Genomic DNA, 23,295 nt, shown 5'->3' on the forward strand with positions numbered 1-23,295 from the left:
GGCCACGTCCCGGAGCTCCCGGGAAGGAGGTGAGATGGCAGATGGCAGCGGGGGCTCTTTTGTGCCAAAGGGATTTAACGTGGGCAGAGCTCTGAGGACTTGCGGCTGGGGCTGGTGGCCACGGAGAGAGGCAGAAACAGCTGTTAGAAAGACCAGCTAGCAGGTGACAACAAGGCTGGGGACAACATGCAGCAAGGCCACCAGGACTGGGGCAATATCCCTTGCCCAGCAGGCAGAGCTCAGGGTGCCGGAGCGTGCCTTGCGCGGCCGCCCAGCCGCTGCGGAGCCGGGGAGGAAGGTGGCCTGTCACCGCCTGGTGGCACCAGCGGTCCCCGCAGCAGCGGCAGCGAGCGGTTAACACAAACGGCCCCAGAGTGCTGCCATTTCACCTGAGAGAGGGGAAAAAAAAAAAAAAAAGAGGGCCAGGTCCTACCAGAAGGGTTTCGGGAGGATAGGAGCGGGGATGGCAGCTGACAGCAAGAGCAGGGGGCTGCGACTTCCCCCAGGACGGTCACTGCCAGGTCACCTCTGCTGGCACGGGGGACACAGACCACCAGGCTGCAACCCCCGAGCCCTGGGACCAGCACCAGGGTTGTGCCATCGCAGAGATTTATGTCCCTCCTTTCTCCCGGCTGGATCGAGAGTCCCCGGCTCGGTGGAGCAGGCCGGCCCTCCCGAGCGGGCCACCGAGCGGGGAAGCGGCCCAAGCCATCAGGCAGCAGCGACGTGCTGTGGAAATGAAGTGTTTATTAAGGACCAAGCAGGGATACAGGGGCAGGAGGGAGGAGGCTTCGCTGTAAGAGGTGCCTCGGAGACGGGGAGCTGCCGTGTGCCGGAGGGACGCCCTCCTTCGCTTTCCAGTTGGTTTAGTGGGAGCAAGACAAACCCCCTCTCCCCGTCCTGTCCCCAGGCATTACCAGGGCAAGGTTCTGCCTTCGCAAGAGGGTCTGTCACCTCAGGACCGCCCTCCCAGCCCGTCCCTGATGTGGCCATCAACCCCACCCAGGGAACACAAGCGCAGTTTCTACAAAAATATCCTTCCCTCCCGAAAAAAAAAAGACTGTAGAGAGCAGGCAGGGCTCCGGCGGTACAGTGTTATTGCTCAGTGTGACGGGCGGTCGGACACAAGAACTTAAGGCAACAGGAATAAGTGCACCAGGTGGCCCCCCGACGCGTGCGCGGCACAGCCGGGTCCCCAGCCCAGCTCATTGTCTCAGGCAGTCCTCGGTGACACCCTGCGCGGCCAGTTCCGCCAGCACATTGTCCAGGTAGTTGGGGTCGGGGTAGCCGTGGCCGCTCAGGTTTGTGTCCATCTCTGTCTTGTGGTGGATCTCGTTCCACACCACCGTGTTGCTCTCGCCGGTGGTGCTGGAGGTGCCCACTGTGAAAATCAGGCGTCTCTTCCAGGCCACCCTCAGGAGCTCCAGGACCTAGAGATGGAAGGAGAAAAAACAAAGCTGGCCTTCAACACCTAGGAGACTTGAGCCATGAAAGCAGCTCGTCAGAAACTCGACAACCTAAATCCCTGCCGTAGCAGGAGGAAACCAAACCAGCATCAGAAGGGATCTCCCTCACCTCCCAGTTAGCTATGTGGTGACCCTGATGGGAAGAGACCATTCCCTGTACGCGCTGGTCTTCCAGGACTTGAAAAATACTGGCACAAGTTGAGACAAACACCACCCCCACCCAGAGGAAACCGGGATGGGAGGAGCCAGCAGATGGACTTCCCAAGCTCGGAGGTTCTCAGTGCAAAGCCCTGTAACTGCATAGCTCAAGATACGCCAGGAGTGTCTTCCCAAAAAATCAGATGGGATTTTTTTTTAGTAAAGGGATGAAGGAGAACAAGTCTTCACAGCCAAAGCTGTGGAGAAGCAGCGAAGATCTTCACGGGCAGAGGGGCTACAAATGCACCCAAGGAACAAAAAGCATGGGCAACTACCAAGAATAGCTGGTTAGCATCAGGGGGACAGGTCCCAAAAGCCACCCAATCCACTGACACAGGGCCAAGAGACAACCTGAGAAGGGTCACGTTATCAGGGTGTGATACTTTACCTTTCTGCCCTTCTCATTGTCTGGTAGATAACAATAGCGAGGAAAGCCTCTTGCTGTGTAAGGCATCCCAGGGTTGGGGTGCTCAGGGCCCTGCAATAGATAAGACATATTTGTCACGGACGCGTCCACCTTCATATGAGTTAGGCAATCCCTCAGCAGCAGGATTTGACATAGACCCATCTCAAACCAGGTCTTCCACGTAAAAGCAGCAAGGTGTTGCTGATCACGTGTATGAGGTAATTTGACTTGTTCTTATGGGACATGGCAGTATCACGGGTCCTCCAAGAGCCGCCTCCTGCCGGGATACAAAGCCAGCTCTTCAGATTACTTAAATTCTGGTGGGAGACAGCCTCAAACCACAGCTCCTTCCATGCGGTCTGATGACACCCTGGAAAGACCACCCAGCTCAAGCCTTTGCAAGCTCACTGCAACCACTGAAACCTCAGACGTGGGTTGTGAAACCAGATATCGGGATCTCTCCCACCTTGTGAGCAGAGGCCGAGTCTCCTCGCTGCTTCATGCAGACGTTAGTCTTTACTGCAGGTTAAAGGCTGTCATAGACCCTGGGGTCACTCTCCAAGTGGGAGAATATCTTTCACGGAGGACACTCAAGTCACCCATGCATTGAAGAACAGCCAGTGCAGCTGCTGGCTCCAGGCACCTTAGGCTGCCCAGCGATGGGCTGCCAGTAGGTACTGTACTGGATCCCAGTACTCTTCTGGGAGGCTCTCACAGCTTGTGCTACCCGGCAGCAGTCCTTCCTGCGAGTGTGCTGTGCACTGACCTGGATGCCTCTGCTGATGTGATACACAATCTGGATTGTCCCGCAGTCCTTGTGGCCAGGGAGGGACTGGGGGAAAGTGGAGACCTCCATCTTCCCTTTGGGCTGAATACCGGTTTTCTCTCCGTAGATGGTTTTACAAGAGGGGCACTGCAAACTCCCGTCCTGCGGGGAGAGAAGCGGGCGTCAGAGCTCCACAGCCAACTCACCCGGGCGCAGGGGACCTGGTGGGGACGGGCCGGCTCGGTACCTTGTTCCCGTTGGAGTACATGGCCAGCATGCAGAGCATGTGGAAGGAGTGCTGGCAGTTCGTCAGACGACCAACCGTCTCTGGCTTGATCGTGCCGCCCTCGCATGCGTCGCCGTAACCCGAGGGGGAGGACAGCTTCTCCATGCAGATGATACAGTCCTAGAGTCCAGGACAAAAAGGAGAAAACCACTGTGTAGTGCGAGCACAGGCTGACCGTAACGACTGATGCAAGGAAGCGATCAAGGAGATGCTTCAGGAAGATTTGCCCTCAACTTTAATCCTTCCCTTTGAGGTTTAAGGGCACTGAGACAGGTTTCCTTGTCTGGCTGGTATCGCACCACTCCACCACCTCCTAGGCAGCACAGGAAGAGACCTGCCATCAGTCAGAGTGGGAACTGAGTATGGATATGTCCTGCTCCTCTACAGAGCAGCTCCAGTGCAGGGTTTGGATCTCCATAGTTTTGACCTCTATGAGCACTGAGAGGAGACCAAAGCCAAACTCCCTCCTTCACCCCAGGCCCTGCAACCTGCTCCAAGGAGAATGGGGAGACATCGCCAGGATTAGCTACTCAACCTTGCACCGTGCTTTCTCTATCACAGTCCTCTGACGAGGACAAATCACCAGCCCACATGTGGACTTCAGGCAGCGCTGAGGCCTCTCCACCTAGTGTCAACAGTGCCATTGCAAGCAGCAGTATCTACCACACGGGATGTCCAAGGCAGGATGCTCCTCAAGCATCGCTGTGGTTTTTACAGCACCCCAGTGAACAGGCCACTGGGCACGCTGGAGTGAAGCCACCGTCCTCTCACCTCATCAGCAGGAGAGCCCTTCACCTCTTCCAGGTACTTCTTCACCACTGCTTCTGGCTCGGTTGGTGTCGCTGCACAAGGCAAGAGGAGAAAAAGAGAGAAGAAATCAGATATGCTGTGAGATATGATGGGCACGTGCAGGGTGAGCTAGAGAGAAGGGGGACAAGCAAATCACTGGCCAGGATGCCAAGGAGAAAGGTTAGGGTTAGAGGGGGAGAAGAGGCTGCTCTAACCGATCCCTACAAACCCCGCAAAGGCTTTGCTATCAGAAATGGCTACCACTGGGACTGCGAGCGCCGCAGATGGGAGAATGCGCTGGCAGATGTTGGTGCCCTGTGCCGTACCCCCAGGGGTCTGCCTGTAACTGCTGTGCCCCAGTTCTCCCCACGTACCCCAGACAACGCCAGCCAGGTCCCAGCTGGACTTTCTTTGTGCACACCAGAGGCCAGCTAGGATCAAACTCAACCCAAGGACACTGTGGTCTCGCTGGGATAGAGGATTGCATCTTCTGCGGTGTCAAAGGAGAAAAGGCATTCCCACATGGCCCCAGCTGACGTGGGACCTTCTCACACCCTGCAGCTGGCACCTGAGAAGGAGAGACCCAGCAATACACTAAGCCTCAGGTCCTGTTTTGAGTATGGCAGCACGAGCCTCGCATCCTTAGTGTGAAATCACTGCTTTTCTCTCAAACTTCCAGATACATCCAGCAAGACACAGCACAAGGGTACATAAAACAAAACAGGTACTCTATTTGCAGCACGTGACACTGAAACCTTCGCATTTTCCTATAGTCCCTGCTCCCCAGCCACCTGAGCAGCCCACCAGCACCGGCAGCCTGGTCCCATTGGAGGCATTACGGGATTAAGCAACAAATATCACACAAGACCCGGAGCAAGTTATCACCGAGAGCATCAGCATCACCTCAACTCCCAGCCCATCCTTTTGGAGCTGCCTAGCAAGGCTTGGCTTAAGCTACCTCCACACAGTGCCCAGCCCCGGGTTTGAGGAGATGAGCTCCTTACCGGTCATCAGGCCCGTCACGGAGGCTACCAGGCTCTTCCACCAGCCTAGGAAAGGAAACATTTGCACAAGTGACATTATGACTCCACCTGGCAGGATGCAAAGGAGAGACCTGCTACTTGGCTCGGGGGGAACCTCACCCTTCCTTCCCAAATCTTCTTCTGAGGGACATTGGGGCAAAGCAGCGCTGTGACAAATGGGCTGGCAAAGACGTAGCTCTTCCTTCCCTGTTTTCCTCCATCCTGGCTGGCTGAGCCACCGTGGCAGTTTGGGGAGCAAGGGAAACGCTAGCAGCAGCCAAACAGGCTACAAACATCCATGCCCGACATGCCAGGGCCTCATGAGGGAGCTGTACTCCAACACTACCCCAAAGAGCTCCACTCCTGAGTTAATTCCTAAGCCACAGCAGGACATCAGCTGTATTTTAGCACAGAGAGTACTGCTACTCCAAACTCCACACTGCCAGGCGGATGCAGAGCATCACTACGTGCAACTGCCGGGCACCAGAGCTGCGGGTGTAGCTGCATGACATCCATCTTCAGCTCTCCCCATCCACTTCAGTGCTTTCAGGGAAGATGGAGGGTTCACAAGCACTGCCTCTGTGGTTGAAAAAGCTGTGCATCAAGAGACAGCCACTGGAGCTGGCACTGAGCTGTTCTGCCACCCAAAAAAAGCAGATTCTGTCACCAGGAGGAAGGGGTGGGTGCTATTTTCCGGATAACCACTTTTCACGGTAGAGGCAAACATGGTGAAGCAGAAGGGAAGGACTGCTCAGATGCCACGGGTGGCGTTAAACAGGCAAAGACCCGGATGGCACAGATCTTGTATCACGTAGAAGCCCCTTGTTCCCGCGAACGCCAGCTCTGCAAGCGGCTGGTGCTACGGGGGCACCTCGACGGAGAGCACCAGGTCGCCCTGCGGCACAGACAGCAACCAGGGAAGAGACGCCTTCTTGCTGCAGACAAGCTGGCTCGGGGCAACAGAAGAGAGTGAGGCAGAGAGTTAACGTGGGCGGAAAAATCGTTTAGCTAAGGAAGACTGATGGACTGGGAGTTGGACTCTCCTAAGCGAAGACACAGTCATTAAGGTGAGTTATTTTCAGAAGGGGATTCCTGGCCACCCTAAAACATGTGATTTCTGGCAGCGGTTGCGGGAGGAAGGTATGACTGAGCACACCGAGAAAGAAAAGGAGCCCAGGAGGTGAAGGGATGCTCCCTCCAACTGCTGGTGCCAGGCAAGAGAGATGCCCAACACCTCAGGCAGAGCAGGGCTGCGAGGATCACCCTCTGGAGAGCCTTAGCCAGGAAGGTGGTAACAGGCTAAAATAAGCATTAAGCCAAAAAGCAACATGGAAGTAACTGTTTTCCACTTCAGAGGCATGCCAAAATCCCCTGGCATTTCCAAGAACCGCCACAAGAAGAGCAGGAGACAGAGGAACCTGGGCAAGCCCCAGCCTTCCAGCTCTCAGGCCAAGAGCTCAGCAGCGCCAGGAGCTGCTTCAAGGCCTCATCACCAGATCTCACAGGCAACGCGGCTCCTTGTCTTGTCTTTTCCAAAAGAAGAGAAACAGGCCCAGGAATCCTCTCTGCTGAGACCTTGCTCGCACACAGCAGATCAAGAGCTGCCAGCCAGGAATGAGTCGCCAGGGGATGCAACCAGCCTGAACCGTCTCAGCTCACAGTCAGAGCTCAGCTCGGCGCTTACTGTGCCTGAAGCCCTCACTCCAGGCTGGCAAGCACAGGGTGGCACTTTCCACGTGTGGCACTTGGAACCAGGCTCTGGTCTGCAACCACAACAGACCTTCACGGTCACATGGGAGACAGAAGCTTCAGCTTCTTCTGCTCTGCAGGTTTTGGAGAGGACCATGTGAGCAGGGCTAGCTACTACCCACTGTTAACTCCATCCACCTCCACAAGCACCCGATTGTGATGACCACCATGTTCTCATTCCTGAGGATTCTGTGTACCTACCAGACTGACCACCACATCCTTCTCCATCTGGGACTGCGTTTTCCAGGTGGCTCTTGTTCAAGCGACCTTCTTGTCTCCTCTGGCTACAGGCCGGAGCAAGCAATGCCAAAAAGATGCGCAGACAAGGTGGTGAAGACAGCGAGGGAAGCGAGGAGAGAGGGTGTGTTACACCAGCAGCAACGCCTGCCCAGTACTTGGCAGAAGCCCCAGCTCACCTGCTCCCACCTGCACGGCACATCTGAGCAGCTTCACAGCAATTCACCTTGTTCCGAACAGTGGAGGACGCTCTTTCCCTGCAGCCCCTGCTCTGCATTTCTCTTGCTGTTGACTTTCCTTCCTCTGTAGTAGCTCGGAGAAGAAGGCAAGAGATGTCTTGCCCAAGAACTGGCCAGGTTCATTTGAATGAAATCAATGAAAGGAGACAAAAATCCTGGTGCAGAGATGGGTAAGAATGAGGACAAGAAAGCTCTTTGCTAAGTCTGTGGGGTACAGCAGGGATTTTGGGCAAAGCAAACGGCATTATACCACCTCACCAGCTGGCATTAGGATGGAGCTGAGGGCAATCAGACAGGCAGAAGGGGGTGATGCAGCCCTCAGCCACCCTTAGGAAATCCATGCCTGATGGATCTGCATTGTGGCATCTCTGATCTCTTCCTGTAAGTTTGCTGTGATAATGCTCTGGTGCATTTAGATCCACCAAGGCTGTCTGGAGAGAGAAAGGGCTGGAGAGCCCAGATGCTGTAGAAAATCTGTCCCCAGCCGCAAGTGCTTGAATGTCCAGTCCCAAGGAAGCCTTTTGATGCTGAGAACTTGGTTTCAGCAGCGGTAGCAAAGCCCACGCAGCCTTCCTTGCCTCCAAAGAAAGGTTCTGTCTTGGGCAGACACCTGGCAGGCCCCATCCCAGCAGCAGGACGGCAGGCACAGCACCTGCCACAGCACGAGCCATGTGTGCTTCAGCACATGAATCACTTCCTTACGGGACCATTTGCTCCATAAAAGCGTTTGCCTCCAAATCTTTGTTCTAGCCATCCCTTGGGATCATCAAAGCCTGTTCAGTCCCCACAGTTTCAAGATTCAATAGCAGATTGAAAAGGCAATAGCAGAATTGACCGATGCTGTTCATCACCAGCTGGCCCAACGCTGTGCTATTGATTTATCTGGGATGTGAAGGAATGTTTACCATTCTTTCATTTACAAAGAGAGGAATAACGATTTTTTTTTTTAACGCTTCCTCTTCCTCCCTGTAGATAATAAGTTGCTTGCTGAAGCAAGGGCTTTCCATGGGCAACATTTAACAGATGTGTTTTGACTCCTTCCTCAGCAACCAAATGCTTGCGGCAGTAACATGGCTCTTTCTGTATCCCTAAACCAGCCATATGGTTAGCATCAGTCTCCTTTTTTTTTTTGATACCCTACACAAGCCAGACACAGGTTGTTTCTAGTTATAGCCATGGACAGGCGCCCAATCTGCTCCCAAGATCACCTCTGCGCCCTGGACGTGCAAAGGCTGGACCTACTGGCCTCAAACCCCAAGAGTGCTGTCCAGAGATCAGGAAGGTGAGAGGAGATTGGGTGTTTAAAACAGGTTTTCTCCACATTTAGCGTTCCAGCAGGATAACCAAGCAAGCAGGCTGCTCTTGTCCTGACACAGAGCATCCCTGTTATCTCAGCCCGTCTCCTTCAGCAGATGGTCTCCTCTGGGAACAGCAAGCTCCCCCAAATCCGCAGGGCTCTCCAGTCCGACCCATCCCATAGGCACTGGCACAGTCCCAGCTGCAGATGGACGGACATATGGGGAGCAGAGTCAGGCGGGTTTAGCAGGACCAGACACGGTCCTGCTCGGCAGGGAAGGACGAGCTCATCTCCTCTCCCTCTGCAGTGTGACTGCCCATCCCAGAGAGGACATGCCAGGAAACCTCCAAACCAGGAGAAAAGTGGAGGGTGACTCCATCAGCCAAGAGGGTAACAAGTGGCACACCAGACCCAAACCACCACCTTCTCCCCTCAGTTCCCCTCCGCAGCAGCCGGGTCCATGCCCGAGCAGCACAGCAGCGCTCGGGGAGATCCGGATGAGCCGCTCTCCTCCCTCCCGGACAGCCGACTGGAGCAGCCTGAGGAAGCGCAGGGCCATGCCAGCCGCCGGGAAGGCGGCGCTGATCCATTGGGATGGCAAACGCTGGCAGGCTCTGTGCCAGCAGCGATAGCGCAGTGCCCGCCCGGAGACCTGCAGCACCCACTGCGCAGCACTCATCTGCGCCAGAGACATCACTGCCAGAACAACAACATTAACGAGTCCTGGCTAATTAGCGTCTTTGTTTAACATAACCCAGCTATTCACCAGGCTGGCTGCAATTCCACGGACGCTGCCTCGACCTGCGTGCGGCCGGGGTTTGCAGCAGCAGGAGGGAGCAAGAAGGGGCTCGGCAGGGGTTCGCTGCACCCACCGCCAGCTATTTTGGCACCAGCTGGTTGTAGTCAGCACACCGACAAACCCACTCCTGGAGGCACGGTGCTCGCTACAGCTCTCCGAAATGGAAAATCCTAGAGGAATGTGGGAGGGGAAAGGGCACACAACGCAGAAATTCATGGCAAAACCCAGGCCCATCTCTGCCTGTTGGCAGCTTCAGGGTCTGTAAAGGGAAAAAGAACAGTTTGACCCAAAGTCAGGCTCACTGTTTTCACCACAGAACAGTGTTCTTAAGCCAGGAGGCGTGTTATACAAACACAGCTTGCTCCTGGGGGCGGGACTGAGCATCTTCTTCACCCCAGGAGTTGTGCACTCTGCAAGAACAGCCTCCCTGCCCCAGCAAAGGGGATCTCGCTTTCTAAGACAAAAGGGGAGATTTTAGCAAACTAAATCAGAGAAAGGCACCCCCTTCTCACGGGTCAGCACTGGCCAAGTTCCTCCTCTGCAGCAGGACGGCTGGGCTAAATCCTGCCATGCCAGACAGGACAAGGAGCCGCTTGGTGCCCCTGGCACGGATGCCGTCCTGTCTCTCCTGCTGGCATCCCCTCTCTGCTCCCGAGATGTCCTGGCCCCTGCAGGTGGCATTGGTGAGCTGGTAGGGAGGTGTCAGCCTGGCTCTCTGGGATGGCAAACGGGCACAGCCCTGGGGCTGAGCCACTTGCCCGGACCCCCACAGGGGCTGAGGCTGGAGCCAGCCCTGCCCCAGCACACGTGTGTTCTCCTGGGTGCTGCAGCAAGCGCTGAGGAACCAGCGTCTCATGGAGGAAGAGGTGTTGCTGACAGGGTGTGTGACACCCGGCACGGCTACAGCCACCCCTCTGCACACACCAAACACAGCACGTGCCCCCCAGCCCACCTCCCGTCCCCCTCATTTCATGCTCTGCGTTGCTGCTCTCCCCACCCCGCTCAAGACGTACCCTCCTGTTCACATCGCGCTCTTGCAAGCACCCTGGTTGCCTGCGCCCGCATCTCCTCTGCACCAGGCAGAGCTGGACGCTGCGAGCGGTGCAGAGCCCGGCACCGGCACTGGCACCGGCAGACCCCGCCGAGAGAAGCCAGTGTCCAGCCACACTGCGGGGTGGGGGGGCTGCAGAGGCTGTGTGTTTGTGGCCACCCCTTGCTCTAAATACAGCTAGTTTCACGTCATCAACCAGCAGCAGGCGACCAACACCAACAGCAGGCCTGGCCCTCTGTTTTTTGGGCTCCTCCAGTGACAGGGGCAAGGCATTCCCTCTCCAGGAGCATCCGGCCTCTCCACAGCTCCATTGCAGCACTGTTCCCAGGGTGTCCCCACCACCCAGCCCTCATCGCCGGCTGCGGAGGGCTGCATGGATGCTGCCTGCCCTGGGAGGGAAGCTCCAGGAGCTGTGTTACCCCACCGCCTTGGCAGGTGGCCCTGCGGAGCTAGATCTTCATCCAGCCCCTCTGCCACCCACCTCCGCTCGGTTCTCTCCTTCACCACCCATTTTCCTTCGCTCCTCCTGTTCTTCGCTGCTACTCCTGCCACCCCCTGCTTTCTCCTCCCCCTCCATCACACATCCTACTCCACATTTGCTCTCTCCCTCCTTCTCACCGTTTGCATCTCCTCCTCCCAGATCCCTCCATAATGCACCTCTGCAAGACACCTCCCTCTGCATTTAATTTCCATTTTCCTTCCTGCTTCCTTCAGACAGGCTTGGACCTCGCTTCCCAACCAAGCCTCCTGACTGCATGCACAGGTTCCAAGGACAGAGACATTGGCACCAACAACCCCCCACCCCTGCCCTGAGACAGCCAGATGCCTCCTCCCCTCCACCTCAGGGCTCTTCCCTCTTTCTTAAACACAAGCATCACCATGTTGAATCACCTCCCACCTCTAGAACCCCTTTCATTTATCTGGAGGGGGAAGCACCTGAGGTTTGGTGGTGGTTGACCACCCCAGGATACCCGTGCCAGGGTTGGTAAACAACCTCCACAGCTACACTGGGCTGGATTCACACCTACCCCCGCAGAGCCCCAGGGCTGCTACACATGGATGGGACCCAGGCTCTAAACGGGGAGCCCACAGACTCTGCAAGGGCAAGGGTGCGGGATGCCAGTGAGATATGAAGAGGAGAAATGAAGGCGCTGTCTTGGAGGTGGCTCAGCTCAGCAGGAGAGCTGGGGTAACCCAGTCCTTCCTGCCAGGGCACATCCACCTGAGAGCGCTCCACTCCCTTCCACCCCAGACAGAGGTGGAGAGAACAAATCCTCTGCAATTCGACCTTGAAAGCCCTGTATGACTCAGGAGCCTGCGTGTCTGGAAGATCCTTTTCATCTCATGACTCAACCATGAGGAGCATGGCTCACAAGCAGACCTTCTCTTGTATGGATTAAATACTCTCCTTGATAGTCCCTCAGCTCCCAGACTTGTCCCACCAATGAGTGAGAGAAGGTCCTGGTACATGGGCGCCCAGGGCTCCCCCATAGGGTGTAGCAGGATCATGGGGGGGGCTGCAGAAGTCTCTGACATGCTCAGAGAACAACTGGGCTGCTCCAGCTTTAATGACTGATGGAAACGAGCAGAGCTACCGCAGGACAGGGTCTACTTTATCATCTCATTTTACAGCCTGTCAGAGACGGTGCAGGCCAGAGGAGACGTGCCCTGCTTCTCTCCCCTTGGTGGGACAAACATCATCAGTCAAATCAGAAGAGCCAAGAGGGCGAGGGGAGAGACAAGAGGAAAGGAGGGAGGCAGAACAAGTGCAGAGAGATAAAAGAGAAGGAGATGGAAGCAAATATCAGAGTTTGAGCAGGAACTACCTTTCTTGGACACTTTCCTCCCCTCCTTAACTGAGCTGTGTTTTTTAGTGGCTTTATGGGTGGTGGCAGCTTGCGGCACACAGGTGAGGTGCACAGGGAGTCCAGCGGCTGACATCAGAATAGCCGTCATGCCTACAGCGGGTACGAGATCAACATGCAGGAAGGAAACAACGGGGAAACACATTCATTAAAAAAAAAAAAAAAAAAAAAAAAACAAACTAAAAACTTTAACCTTTCAAAGAAATCTTAAAAAAAGATAAAATAAAACAAAAACCCAAGCCCTTCAATTCAGAGGATGTAAAACATCCAAGAGGCAACAGGGTTGGAGTCAGCACAGGGACAGGATCCAGAGGTTTTTCAAGGGAAACAAATTAAAGTGGGGAAACATGGGCATAAGTCTTCCCTGTGACCCTCTGGGACGGCGTGTGAGCGGGACCTTCCTCCTTCCCTTGGCTATAGGGCTCCTCAGGCATTGACTCTGCTGTGGTGCTCACCGCAGCCCTGACCTGGGGACATGAAGGACAAGGGGCATCACCCCTAAAGGTCCTGCTTGGCTACTCCCCGCCCAAATCTATGTGTTTCAAAGGCATCGCACCAAACCGATGCCCAGAGTGCAGCTTAACCACCTTCAACCACCACGGCACGGCGCCATGGGGCAGACCATGGGCTGGAGCTGCCCCACTGAGTCCCCTGCCAGGCAAGCCCCACGGTGGCGGCCCCAAGGTGGCTCATCTCCTCCTTGGCACTCTGTTTTTTCCTAGCACCCCCAGCTGCAGTGCAATTCTCGCCCTCCCCCGGCCCAGCCCAGCCAGCTGTATTCATGGGATGGAGTTTGTTAAAGCTAATGAATCATTAAAAAGGACAGCCATTCCCTGAAGGTAAAATTGGCACCCAGAGAGCGACAGGACCGATCCTGCTGATCTAATGTGATGTTTGCCTGTGAAATACGGGCCGGTTACAAGTCATAACATTTCTAAGGTAGCACGTCGCTGTTAAATTTCCATTCAAGAAAACACCTGCCTTTGCTTTCCCAAGAAGCAACTTCCCACCTGCAACAGCCACTGCCAGAACTTAAAAAAATAAAATAAAATATATATGCTTCTGGTTGCAAACCAACAGCAAACAACCTAAAAGGCAGTGTTTCCCCAAAAGCTGCCTCAGAGTAGACCATGCAAAACCGCATCCTAATGCTATGGAAAATCTTGCCAGCATCCTGGACCGTAGTTCACAGCCAAAGCTGAGATTTCTAAGGTTTTGGTGTTTGGGTTTTTTTTCTTTTTTCAAGCCTCTACTCCTCTGGGTTGGGAAAGGAAGACAGGAGAGCACATTCGCCAGGACAAAAAAGAGGCACCTTGCCCACAGATGACTGAAAATCGAGTTATGACGGGAAGCATCAGCTGGTTTTGCGGGCAAGTGGTAAGACTATTTTCTGCCTCAAATATGCAACCAGTCAAGAACCTGCTTGTGATGAGAAATCCCCCGCGCAAAGCCTGTGTTGGTGCTCCACAAGCAGAACTAAACTACCCCTACGCAGTAACGACCACATTTTGTGCCAGGTCCTTTCTTGATACATGAAGTTGGATGCTTTTACTAAAACTTTCCCATCTAAGGACCACAGACAGACAGAAAGGGTTTCACAAGACGGGGAGAGGGGCACAGATGGATGAAGTCATTTCCCCAGGGTTACCCAAGAACCTTTGGCAGAGCTGCTCTGGCCAGAAGACCATGCTGCCCAATGCATGGTGAAACCACACGCTTCCAAATGGAAAGAGGTGACACCAAACCAGGCAGCCGTGGATCACCCTTGTTAGGTACCACCGTTGTTGATCTAGATCCGAGGTGCAGCCCCCCCCAGTTCCCAGGAGCTGCAGGGCCAGAGGAAGATCTTCAAAGCATGCAAGTGTTGAGTTAGTAGCCCTCACCCTGCTGACAACACCAGGCTGTTCCCGGCAGGTACAGCCAAGGAGAGCCCCTGACCCCGCTACCAAACAGTGGGTCTCCAACTGAACATCACATCCAGATATTTCACAATCAGAATAACTTCCTTTAAGTCTCGAACTAAAGACCGCAAGACTATTGCGTGCTCTCAACCCTGGTCTAAGCCAGCAGTCCTTCACTACTCCCACGGAGCGTTAAGGAAGAGCGTAACTGTTCCCGTAGCAAAAGCTACTATTTTTTTGAATGAGTGAGTACAACTGAACGCCTGAAGCCCAGCAACAGCACCAAAGCTGCCGCCTGCATGGGCACCAGGCAGGTACGTTCCCCTTTCAGCGGGTTAAAGGACAGCAGGAGGTATTCCCAGAAAAGCTGTACCAAATCCTGCTATTAGAGAGCCCAGAGGAACAGTGTTCTGAGAAACAGGCAAGATGCTGGACCTCCCCATGGCCTGACCCCACCGAGGTGGCAAAATGCAGTTCCCCAGGATCGGTAAAGTTGTCTCCAAAAAACCTGCTTTAAGCAGGGCAATAGCACTCATTGCAAAGTCTGACATTTGAGAAGCAAGTCCAAAGACTAACAGGGATTATCACCGCCTACGCACAGCTGACTGATAGGCAAATGCGAAATTAATGCTTTCTTCTTAAGAGATCAATACTGTCTCGTTAACATGAACATGCAGAGCTCATTTAAAAAAAATAATAAAAGAACACGACAGAAGCAGAGGCTGAACAACCGACTTCAGACTCTTAATGGCAGAGGACAAAATGCTGCCTTCAAAAATCAGACTTAAGTGAAGAGCACGAGCCACAGAACCTCAGCTGAGTTCAGTTATCCTCTAACACAGCCCCTCTCATACCTGGAATAACACGTCCAAAAACGCCTGCCAGCATCATGAATCATCACAAAGAAAATAAACATTTATTCCAGGAACTTTCTTTCATTTTATGAGCTGCAAATGCATCTACAACTCCACCCAGATATATAGCACAGGGAAACACGGGACCAGGAGAATTACCCCAACCAAATGGTCTCCCATGCACAATCTTAAATTGGCCAAGAGAAGACAATTTTCCTCTTTTACCTTCTGCTGCCTTCAGAGAAACACACAGTGCATCATCTTCCGCAGATTCAAATCAAGAGAGCATTCAAAAAGGGGATGTTCTGGTGTCACATTGCTCTTCTGGCTCATCTCAAAACCCAGCAGCAATGCTTCCTTTACTGGTCTAATACAATACTGGAAATCTCAGCATCTAACAATCCTCCCACAAGTCTGGTGACAAGAGTCCCCAGTGAGGGATCTCCTCTGATCCAAGCCTTACGTGGGAGTGTGTGTGTTCATTCAAAGTGCCAAAAGAAAAAAAACAGAGACACACGACACATCTGCAGATCGATTTTCCAATTCTGACCTACGGACACAACAACTTAAATTCAGAATTTGTTGTAGGCATCCCTGGAGTTATGTCAGGAATAAGTGTGGCCCTGGACAAATTCTCACCTGAATACGCAAGGGCCAAGCTGCAACAAGATAAGCTTGCCCAGACCAAGGCTGCTTTGGACACCCATGCATTCCTGCAAGAGTTCCTGCTGCTCACTAGTTATCCCAGGAGCTTGAAAAATATTATTTAATATGTTCACACTTTCCACTGGCCACTGGGTTTCTTCCCTGCAAGGACTGCAGGAGGGAAGAGACAGCCTTGCAAAGCATCCTTTGGCATCTGATCCGATCCTATGTGATCAACAACCACGCTCAGAGAACGGCCTCTTTTCTCTTGCTCGAAGCATCTCTTTGGCCAGAAGTACAACGTTACTGACTCTTTGGGGTAAAATTATTTTCACTGGAGCTATGACAACATCCACCAGCTTTTCTCAGCCTGCCGTGTAAATAAGGGACTTTTGCAATATCCTGTGCAGAAGCTGAGCACGGGAAAAACACCCTTAGATAATAATGTAACGCCTTGACCACACTCTTGCTCACATACCCAGCCTAACGTGCCCCTCTGGCCACCGGCTCTGTGTTTGCACAGACCTCAGACTGGTACATCTTCGGTTCCAGTCCTGGATTTAAGCAGGTAGAGGGGAAAGGGCAGAGCTTACCTTCAAATACCCTGAGATCTCAGAAAACCATTGCTCGTTTGTATGATTATATCCACCAGCAAAATTATTATGGCTAGTATTTTCCCAAACGCCCCAGCTCTAGGAATCGTGCGAATGAGAAACACTTGGTTTCATTTAACAAAAAAAGCTCGTTTCCAGCCTTCATCTTAAAAATGGTATTACAAGGGCCTTCATACGACGGCCTAGTCCACCCCCTAGCCCCAAGGCACACCAGCTAAACTCCACTATTCCCAAGAGATGTTAGTCCAGCTGATCCTTAAATACTGTGGTTCAACAGTTTATGCTTAGACTCCTGCTCTGGCATTTCACCGTACTAACCAAATACTCACAGGGAAAGAAAAAGCTTAAAAGACAAGTTTCCACATGCACCTTGAAGTATTAAAATAGTATTAAAAGAAAGCAAGGAAAAATAAACATAATTTTTTTTGTACAAAACATGGTTTTAAAGTCAGCTTCTTGATTCCTGGGATCCCGAGTGGTGCTTTTAGAAGATGTGGGGTTGAGAGTGTTACCAATCCCCTCACTCAAATCCCCAGGTGCTCATCACACAAACGAAACCCAGCTTCTCATTCACACCCGCAGAACCCCCCGTCCCCTGTTTATCCACCCGAAGTTCCCTCTGCATCCGAGAGATGCACCTGCAGCATTTCTTGAGATCACCCGCAAGATTCAGGGGTTTTATCCCTCCTGCGTCAAACCTGCTGAGAGACACCTCGGGATGGAGGCCAAGGGTTGCGAGACTTCTGGACACGCTTCCCAGAATAAAGCCACCTTCAGTTCCCATCTGAAAGTGCCCTCTCCCCCCACGTCACCACAGAGCCATCGGGTCTCCTGCCTTTCCACCAGTGATGCTGAAGGAAGCAGTCGAGCAGCAGGGACCGGAGGAACAAACGGGGCTCAGCCCGTGCGTTAGAGAATAACCTGAATAATAAGTAACTCCAAACACCATCTGCAGGATTTTAAATATGAACAAAATACCACTTCCCAGAAGAGGTTCTAGAAACAGAAAGCGAAGCACAGAGGGGAAGAAGGTGTCCCTGAAGACCCAGCCAATTAACGTTTCGATAAAATTTGGCCTTTTTGCCAGAACTCCGCTGCTTGCTTTTTACCAGAAATGTTCCCTGAGATTTATTTTCCTTTCGCTTGCTAATTAACTTGTCCAGATCTTTCCTCTGCTTCTATGTGATTTTAAAGACAGACTCAAATCCACATTTTTCCTCCTCCCTTGCACCTCTGAGGTCTGTTACACTTGGCACAAGGCAGCACAGGGCTGATCAAAGCTGTGTCCTACGAAGACCTGGATCTGAAGGAGACGCTGGTCCCGGGGAGTTGCTCCTGCCCTGACCACGCTCAGGCCAGCCCATACAGCTCTGCCCTCCCCTGCAGCTCAGCCTGCCTTCTGAAGAGCTGAAGATTATTAAAATGAATTAACTATTCCCCATTTTGCACCCCCAGCCTCCAACAACAGAGGTATCAACTACAACGCGTAACCTTTTCATTTTATTTTATTAAATGGTGGTAAACGGCTTATTCTACTGAGCTCTCCCGCGGCCTTTCATACCTAAACGTGGCACTACAAGGCATAAACAGACCACGCGTATTCACCTCTTCCAAATTAACAGTGGATGACTTGCACATGTAGAAGGAGATCACAGTTAACAACATTAACACAGCCTAAATTCACCAGGGCTCTTTAGTTCTTTGCTGTATTTACTTTTATGTGACTAAGTACCTAATTACACAGTCAGTGCTAACAGCCAGGGGATGAAATTCAGAGCTTTTATAAGCAAAGGGAGCTCTTCTGCTCAGGTCGTCCACGTAGAGGAGGTCTGAGCTTGACTTTACACCTCATTTCCACAAAGACTGATTTGCTAACGGGGAGGCAGACGGGCTACAGGCTGTCAGAGCACGCTCAGTGTTAGTCGTTACACAGTGCCCGCTTGGCTAGAGAGACATGCAAGGCACAGTTTTCATGATGGTCCTAACATCAGACAACTGGAAACCTCAATCCTGGGGATCATTTTTAGGCAGGGTAAAGCCTGATGCTCGGGAGGAGACCAAGCATCATCATCTTTCCTGGAATAAGGTGGTAACCCTTTCTCTAAGAGAGAGAACATAACTGTCTCCACTTGCTCAGGAGCAAAGTTTGGTGTCCAAGGAACTAATAACCTCCACAGACCATGCATGGACAAGAGCTAGAGCAAGGAGAGGGTTAATAGATACTCTGTGGTGTCTGAAATGGGTACAGAAAACCTCAGAAAACACCATACATCAGATCTTTTCCACTCATCTACCCCGGGTTACGACGTTGCAATACGATTTCGAGTGCACAGTGGGTGTCGGTATGGAGAAGACACCTGCTCTCGGCAGAGCACCCATGTCCCCAGGCACCGCCACACCAAGGTCCCGCGGTTTGGCGCTGGCTGAGTCAAAACAGAGCAAATGCGCTGATGGATTTTGGCATGGAAACGCTTCCCCTGAAAGCTGCAAGCGCGAGTTGTCGTTTTCAAGGCCACGCCATTTCATGTTTAACTGGCAAAACTACTCTGAAAAGGAGCACTGAAAAGTGGCACTTTCATCCCTCCCAGACACACTCCTCAGGTATATTTAGCATCGTATTCGCAGGTTTGGATGATAACAAGCAAACCTGCATTCTGCTGCCACAGGAGACAACATGTGATTCAACTTCTGTCCCTTCCTTTCCCCAAGATGAGACGTCACAATCGTTTTTTTAATCTAAAGACCACCTGAGCTTTTGTAATAAAACCACATTAAAAAAAAAAAATCACATTAAAAACCACACACCGCTCTTCCTCCTTGACTTTAAAAAAAGGGAGCAAGTAACAGCTAGCACTGAGCTTCAGCTGTGTGCTTCTCCCCAGCTACCTGCTCATCCACGCCTACAGGAGAAAACAAATACCCAACCCTCAAATAAACCTGCTCATTTTGAGAGCCTCAGGACCTGCACTGATGAGAAAAAGAGTTACTAAGGTTTGACCACCCCATTCTCCCCCAAATTAGTCCTCTTGGCCTTACTGAAAAGTCTTTGGACCTAAAAGCCCAAAATACCAGGGACATTTCATACCTCCTAAAAATTAACAAAGCAAAGTGCCACAGAAAGGTAAATCTCTTGTCACGTAATGCTAGGGATAGAGCGGGTAGAGCAGAGCGCGATCCTTACCTGCCAGGGCCTGGTTCACCTTGCTGGGTTTGGGCATCTTCACCGGCAGGTTTGGGGCACTGGAGAGAGAGAAAAGAAAAAGGGACAAATTCAATGGCACGGGTCAATCACAAACAGAAGAGAGACATCTCAGCAGTGCACTGCTCCCTCCTGAGCGCCAGGGGCCTCAATACATTAACTGGGATTAACTGCTCAGATGAGCCCCATCTGGGACCCCCACCCAGGAACCCACTGATCCAGCAGATACACTTAAGGAGCCAAGTCCTTACCAGAGCTTTCTAGGAGGTTTACTTATCTCCAAGGTGGACCTCAGCCCTATGTTGTAGGTAGCTGCTGTCTCCCCTGGCTGGATGCTGGGTCCAACTCATCCCGTTCTCTTGCTGGGGTCTGATGGTGGGCCCCGTTGCGTTGCCAACCCCCTGCTCTGATCCCATGGGGCATCCCTGCTCTTGCTGCTCCACCACAGAGCTTCCCGTGAGCAGCCGACCTGCGCTACGACAGATTGCTGCCCCAGCAGGTCCATGGCATGAGAACACAGTCAGGAACCGCTGGGATGCGGCAGACAAAGTTCATCTTAAACCTTCCAGGCGACTTGGTCTCCAACCGGAGAAACGCTGCTCACCAAAGCATCGAACCCTCATGATGTATAAGAAGCTGCAGCTGTACAGATCAAAGGAAGCAAGTGTTATCACCCCCCACTGCTTTCCAGATAGGGAAACTGAGGCAGAGAAAGGCCAAGAAAAGCACTTGAGCACATGCAGCTGCAGCCCTGGGTTGAAGAGGATCAAGTCTTGACTCTCCCTGTGCATCCATGGGGTTACTGCGAGATGTGGGAACAAGGGAGAAAAGGTTGAAAGAGACTTAGAAGAGTTTGGTACCCACCTTCCTTTGGAAATCGAGAGAATTTGGACACCAAACGTCCTGTTCAGGTTCCTAACCTGCTGTTTTGGCAGTGTTTCCCAGCACCGGCAGCTGCACCTCAAGCTAGTTTGGGACACAGGGCCAGCCAGGGTCATGCATTCAGCTGATGGCAGGAGTTAGGAAGGAAAGGGTGAGCAGCAGCATGAAAGCTGAGGAGGGGGTCACTAGAGGAGAACAAGCTGGAGCCACGCAAGCAACGCAGGAACATTTGAAATTCAACATGCTGGCACAGAGAAGCCACCCACGGGCTGTGCGTCAGGTGGCACGTGTGCCTGTGACAGAGGCAGGCTCACGCACTAATACAGTGCAGTTAATGCAGCTGCAGTTAGAATCATAGAATGTGTTGGGTTGGAAGGGACCTTTAAAAGTCACCTAGTCCAACCCCCCTGCAGTGAGCAGGGACATCTTTAACTCGATCAGAATACAGGGTGCATTTGGGCAACCATCTCGAAGGACACCCCAAAACACACAAAATAATACCAAACCTGGCCAGCTTCTTAGGAATTCACAGAGCCGACAAAGGTGGACAAGTGCCCAAATGCCGTCCACTATCTAAGGAAGAAACGTAATTCTCTCCAGCTGGGACACAAAAGCTGCCACTGTGCCCACAACAGAATCACAGACATCGGTCCCTCTCTTCAGCTTTGCTAAAATCTTTGTCTGCATTTCCATGACAATGACCAGAGCTGAGAAGATCTGTGAGTGACACATGGCTGTCTTCCACCCTCAGGACAGGGAGGCATCCCCACCTCCCTCCTCTCCTACCTGCGCAGTTAGAAATAGCTGAGCTCCCTGAAGAAAGCCCCAGGCAGGACCCAGGGCCTGGCGCTGGCGCTGACAGTCTGGCCAAGCGAGACCAGCTCTTCCAGACACTTAAAAAGCTCTCCAGACCACAGAGCTTTCCTTTTTGTCTCTTTCAAAGACTGTGTTTTCCCCTCTGCTGCCCTGAATTTTGCAACCGTCTTCAAGTGATGCAACAGATTGCTCTCACTACAGCCCAATTCAAACGCGATACAGTGGAAATCCTCCCCTCAATTTCAAAGGGCTTTGAATCAGATGCCGTCACGTCACTCCTCTTTACGACTTCTTTTTTTTTCGTTCCTGATTCAGCCTCTTCATCACAGCTCTTTCTCAGGTATTTCCCTCCTCCTTCTCTGCCTCATCCCCTTGCTTCATTTCTGCTCCTGTGATCCTCTTCAGATGACAGCTAGTAGCAGGGCTGCTCCCTCCCCAGCTGCAGACAGGAGGGTATTTGAGGACCAGATAATGAAAAGGAACTTGAGAGATCTGCTCCCAAAAATCAGAGAGGTGTTGGATCCCGCCTCCTTCCCTCCTACTGAGCAGCCAAGCAGACAACACGGTGCCTGGGCACCCCTCCACCCCAGCCTGTGGCCCGGCACATGACTGATACTGGAGAGCTTGTGCTTCGTCACACCACGAAGCGCAACAGCCACCTTGGGTGCTTTCACTTCCCCGTGGAAGGTAGAAATACAACGGAGCACAAAGCTGAACCTTCTGCTCTGCCAGGAGAGCAGATGGGCAGCGGGGGATCCTTCCAAAGGGATGGAGGACAGGGTCATTACACCTGAGGTTGAAGAAAGCACACCCAGAGCTGCTCTGGGAAGGAGAGCACTGGTAACCACGCTTCGAAAAGACCAGCAGAGAAATTCTTCACTCTTCTTTCCTGCATTGCAAGGATCAAGTCCAAGTCACCCAGGAGCCAGAGCTCGTATGAGGTGAGAAGAGCCCTTGAGATTTGCAGAGGGAAATGGATAAGCAATCAATCGATGCATTTGCAAGCAATCAAGTTTTGGAAGCTGGGAGTGCACTGCAGAGAAATTACTACCCATCAGCCAGGAAACAGTCCCTGATCAGCTGCACTCCTGGTGTAAAGGCAAAGTGTGTCAGCTTTGACTGCTGGAGGCTTTAAGCCAACTGATGTGATGATGGAGAAACCAAACACTTCTTATTTCACAGGGGCTAACATTCAGTTAGTGGCATCTCAGCTAACAATGTTGTAGGATGTGCTGACCCATCCGCTCGACACCGTGTGAACGTACCGGTGGGGCTGCCACGCACTGTGATTTCTTTTACAGCTGCAGAAAGCCCAGACCTACGCGCTGATGAAATCAAGGGAAATCCACCCGGCTTTGAGGTACCGCTGCCACCACGCTGCCTGGGTAGATTTGCAGCCGCAGTGCGTAGGAGGAAGTGTTGCCACGCCAAAAAAGGTGCAGAAACGCTTACTCAGAGCCTACCCCAGGTCTGAAGTGGGGTGTTTTTTGGAGAAGGAAGGGAAAGAGATAACAAGGAAGGACTCCCGCATCCAGCTCTGGGCTCCCCGGTTGAAGAAGGCCAGGGAACTGCTGGAGAGGGTGCAGCAAAGGGCTACCAAGATGCTGAGGGGACTGGAACACCTCTCTGATGGAGAAAGGCTGAGGGATTTGGGTCTTTTTAGTCTGGAAAAAAGACGGCTGAGGGGGGACCTTATCAACGCTTATAAATACTGAAAGGGGGGGTGTCAGGAGGATGGGGCCAGGCTCTTTCCAGTGGTGCCCGGGGACAGGACAAGGGGTAACGGGCACAAACTTGACCACAGGAAGTTCCATCTCAACACGAGGAGGAACTTCTTTACCCTGAGGGTGGCAGAGCCCTGGCACGGGCTGCCCAGAGAGGTGGGGGAGTCTCCGTCTCCGGAGACATTCCAACCCCGCCTGGACGCGTTCCTGTGCCACCTGCTCTGGGTGACCCTGCTCTGGCAGGGGGTTGGGCTGGGCGATCTCCAGAGGTCCCTTCCAACCCCCACCACTCTGTGGTTCTGTGATATTGCTACTGTAGTACAACACGGGCTGCGCCTCGACTCGGAGAGCAGGCTTGCAAGCAGCACGAATAGACATATTTAGTCCGTCAGCTCAAGCTCCGGTATCGTGACGCCAGCGCTGGCTTCTTGGGAGAGCGCCGGAGTCAGGCTGGGGTGAGGTCCTGCTGATTTACTCAAGGCAGGCTCAG

At 52.8% G+C, this 23,295-nt stretch overlaps 1 protein-coding gene across 4 annotated transcripts in view; it reads right to left on the bottom strand.

Annotated features, from left to right (window-relative positions):
• Window positions 1-730: 730 nt before the first annotated feature.
• DTX2 (deltex E3 ubiquitin ligase 2) overlaps window positions 731-23,295 on the bottom strand; it is a 39,835-nt gene continuing 17,270 nt past the window's right edge. Inside the window, exons 4-11 of one of the 4 annotated variants that reach the window (XM_074594954.1) lie at window positions 19,366-19,424; window positions 12,132-12,263; window positions 4,916-4,960; window positions 3,894-3,964; window positions 3,084-3,242; window positions 2,837-2,998; window positions 2,053-2,142; window positions 731-1,430 (exon numbers count right to left, since the gene is read on the bottom strand). In XM_074594954.1, the coding sequence (XP_074451055.1) occupies window positions 1,206-1,430; window positions 2,053-2,142; window positions 2,837-2,998; window positions 3,084-3,242; window positions 3,894-3,964; window positions 4,916-4,960; window positions 12,132-12,263; window positions 19,366-19,424 (943 nt within the window). In that variant the 3' untranslated portion in view covers window positions 731-1,205. The remainder of the gene's footprint in view (window positions 1,431-2,052; window positions 2,143-2,836; window positions 2,999-3,083; window positions 3,243-3,893; window positions 3,965-4,915; window positions 4,961-12,131; window positions 12,264-19,365; window positions 19,425-23,295) is intronic. The other 3 variants (XM_074594956.1, XM_074594955.1, XM_074594957.1) reach the window with 3 other exon arrangements.

Source organism: Larus michahellis, chromosome 7, assembly GCF_964199755.1.
Source record: "Larus michahellis chromosome 7, bLarMic1.1, whole genome shotgun sequence".
Lineage (NCBI taxonomy): Eukaryota > Metazoa > Chordata > Aves > Charadriiformes > Laridae > Larus > Larus michahellis.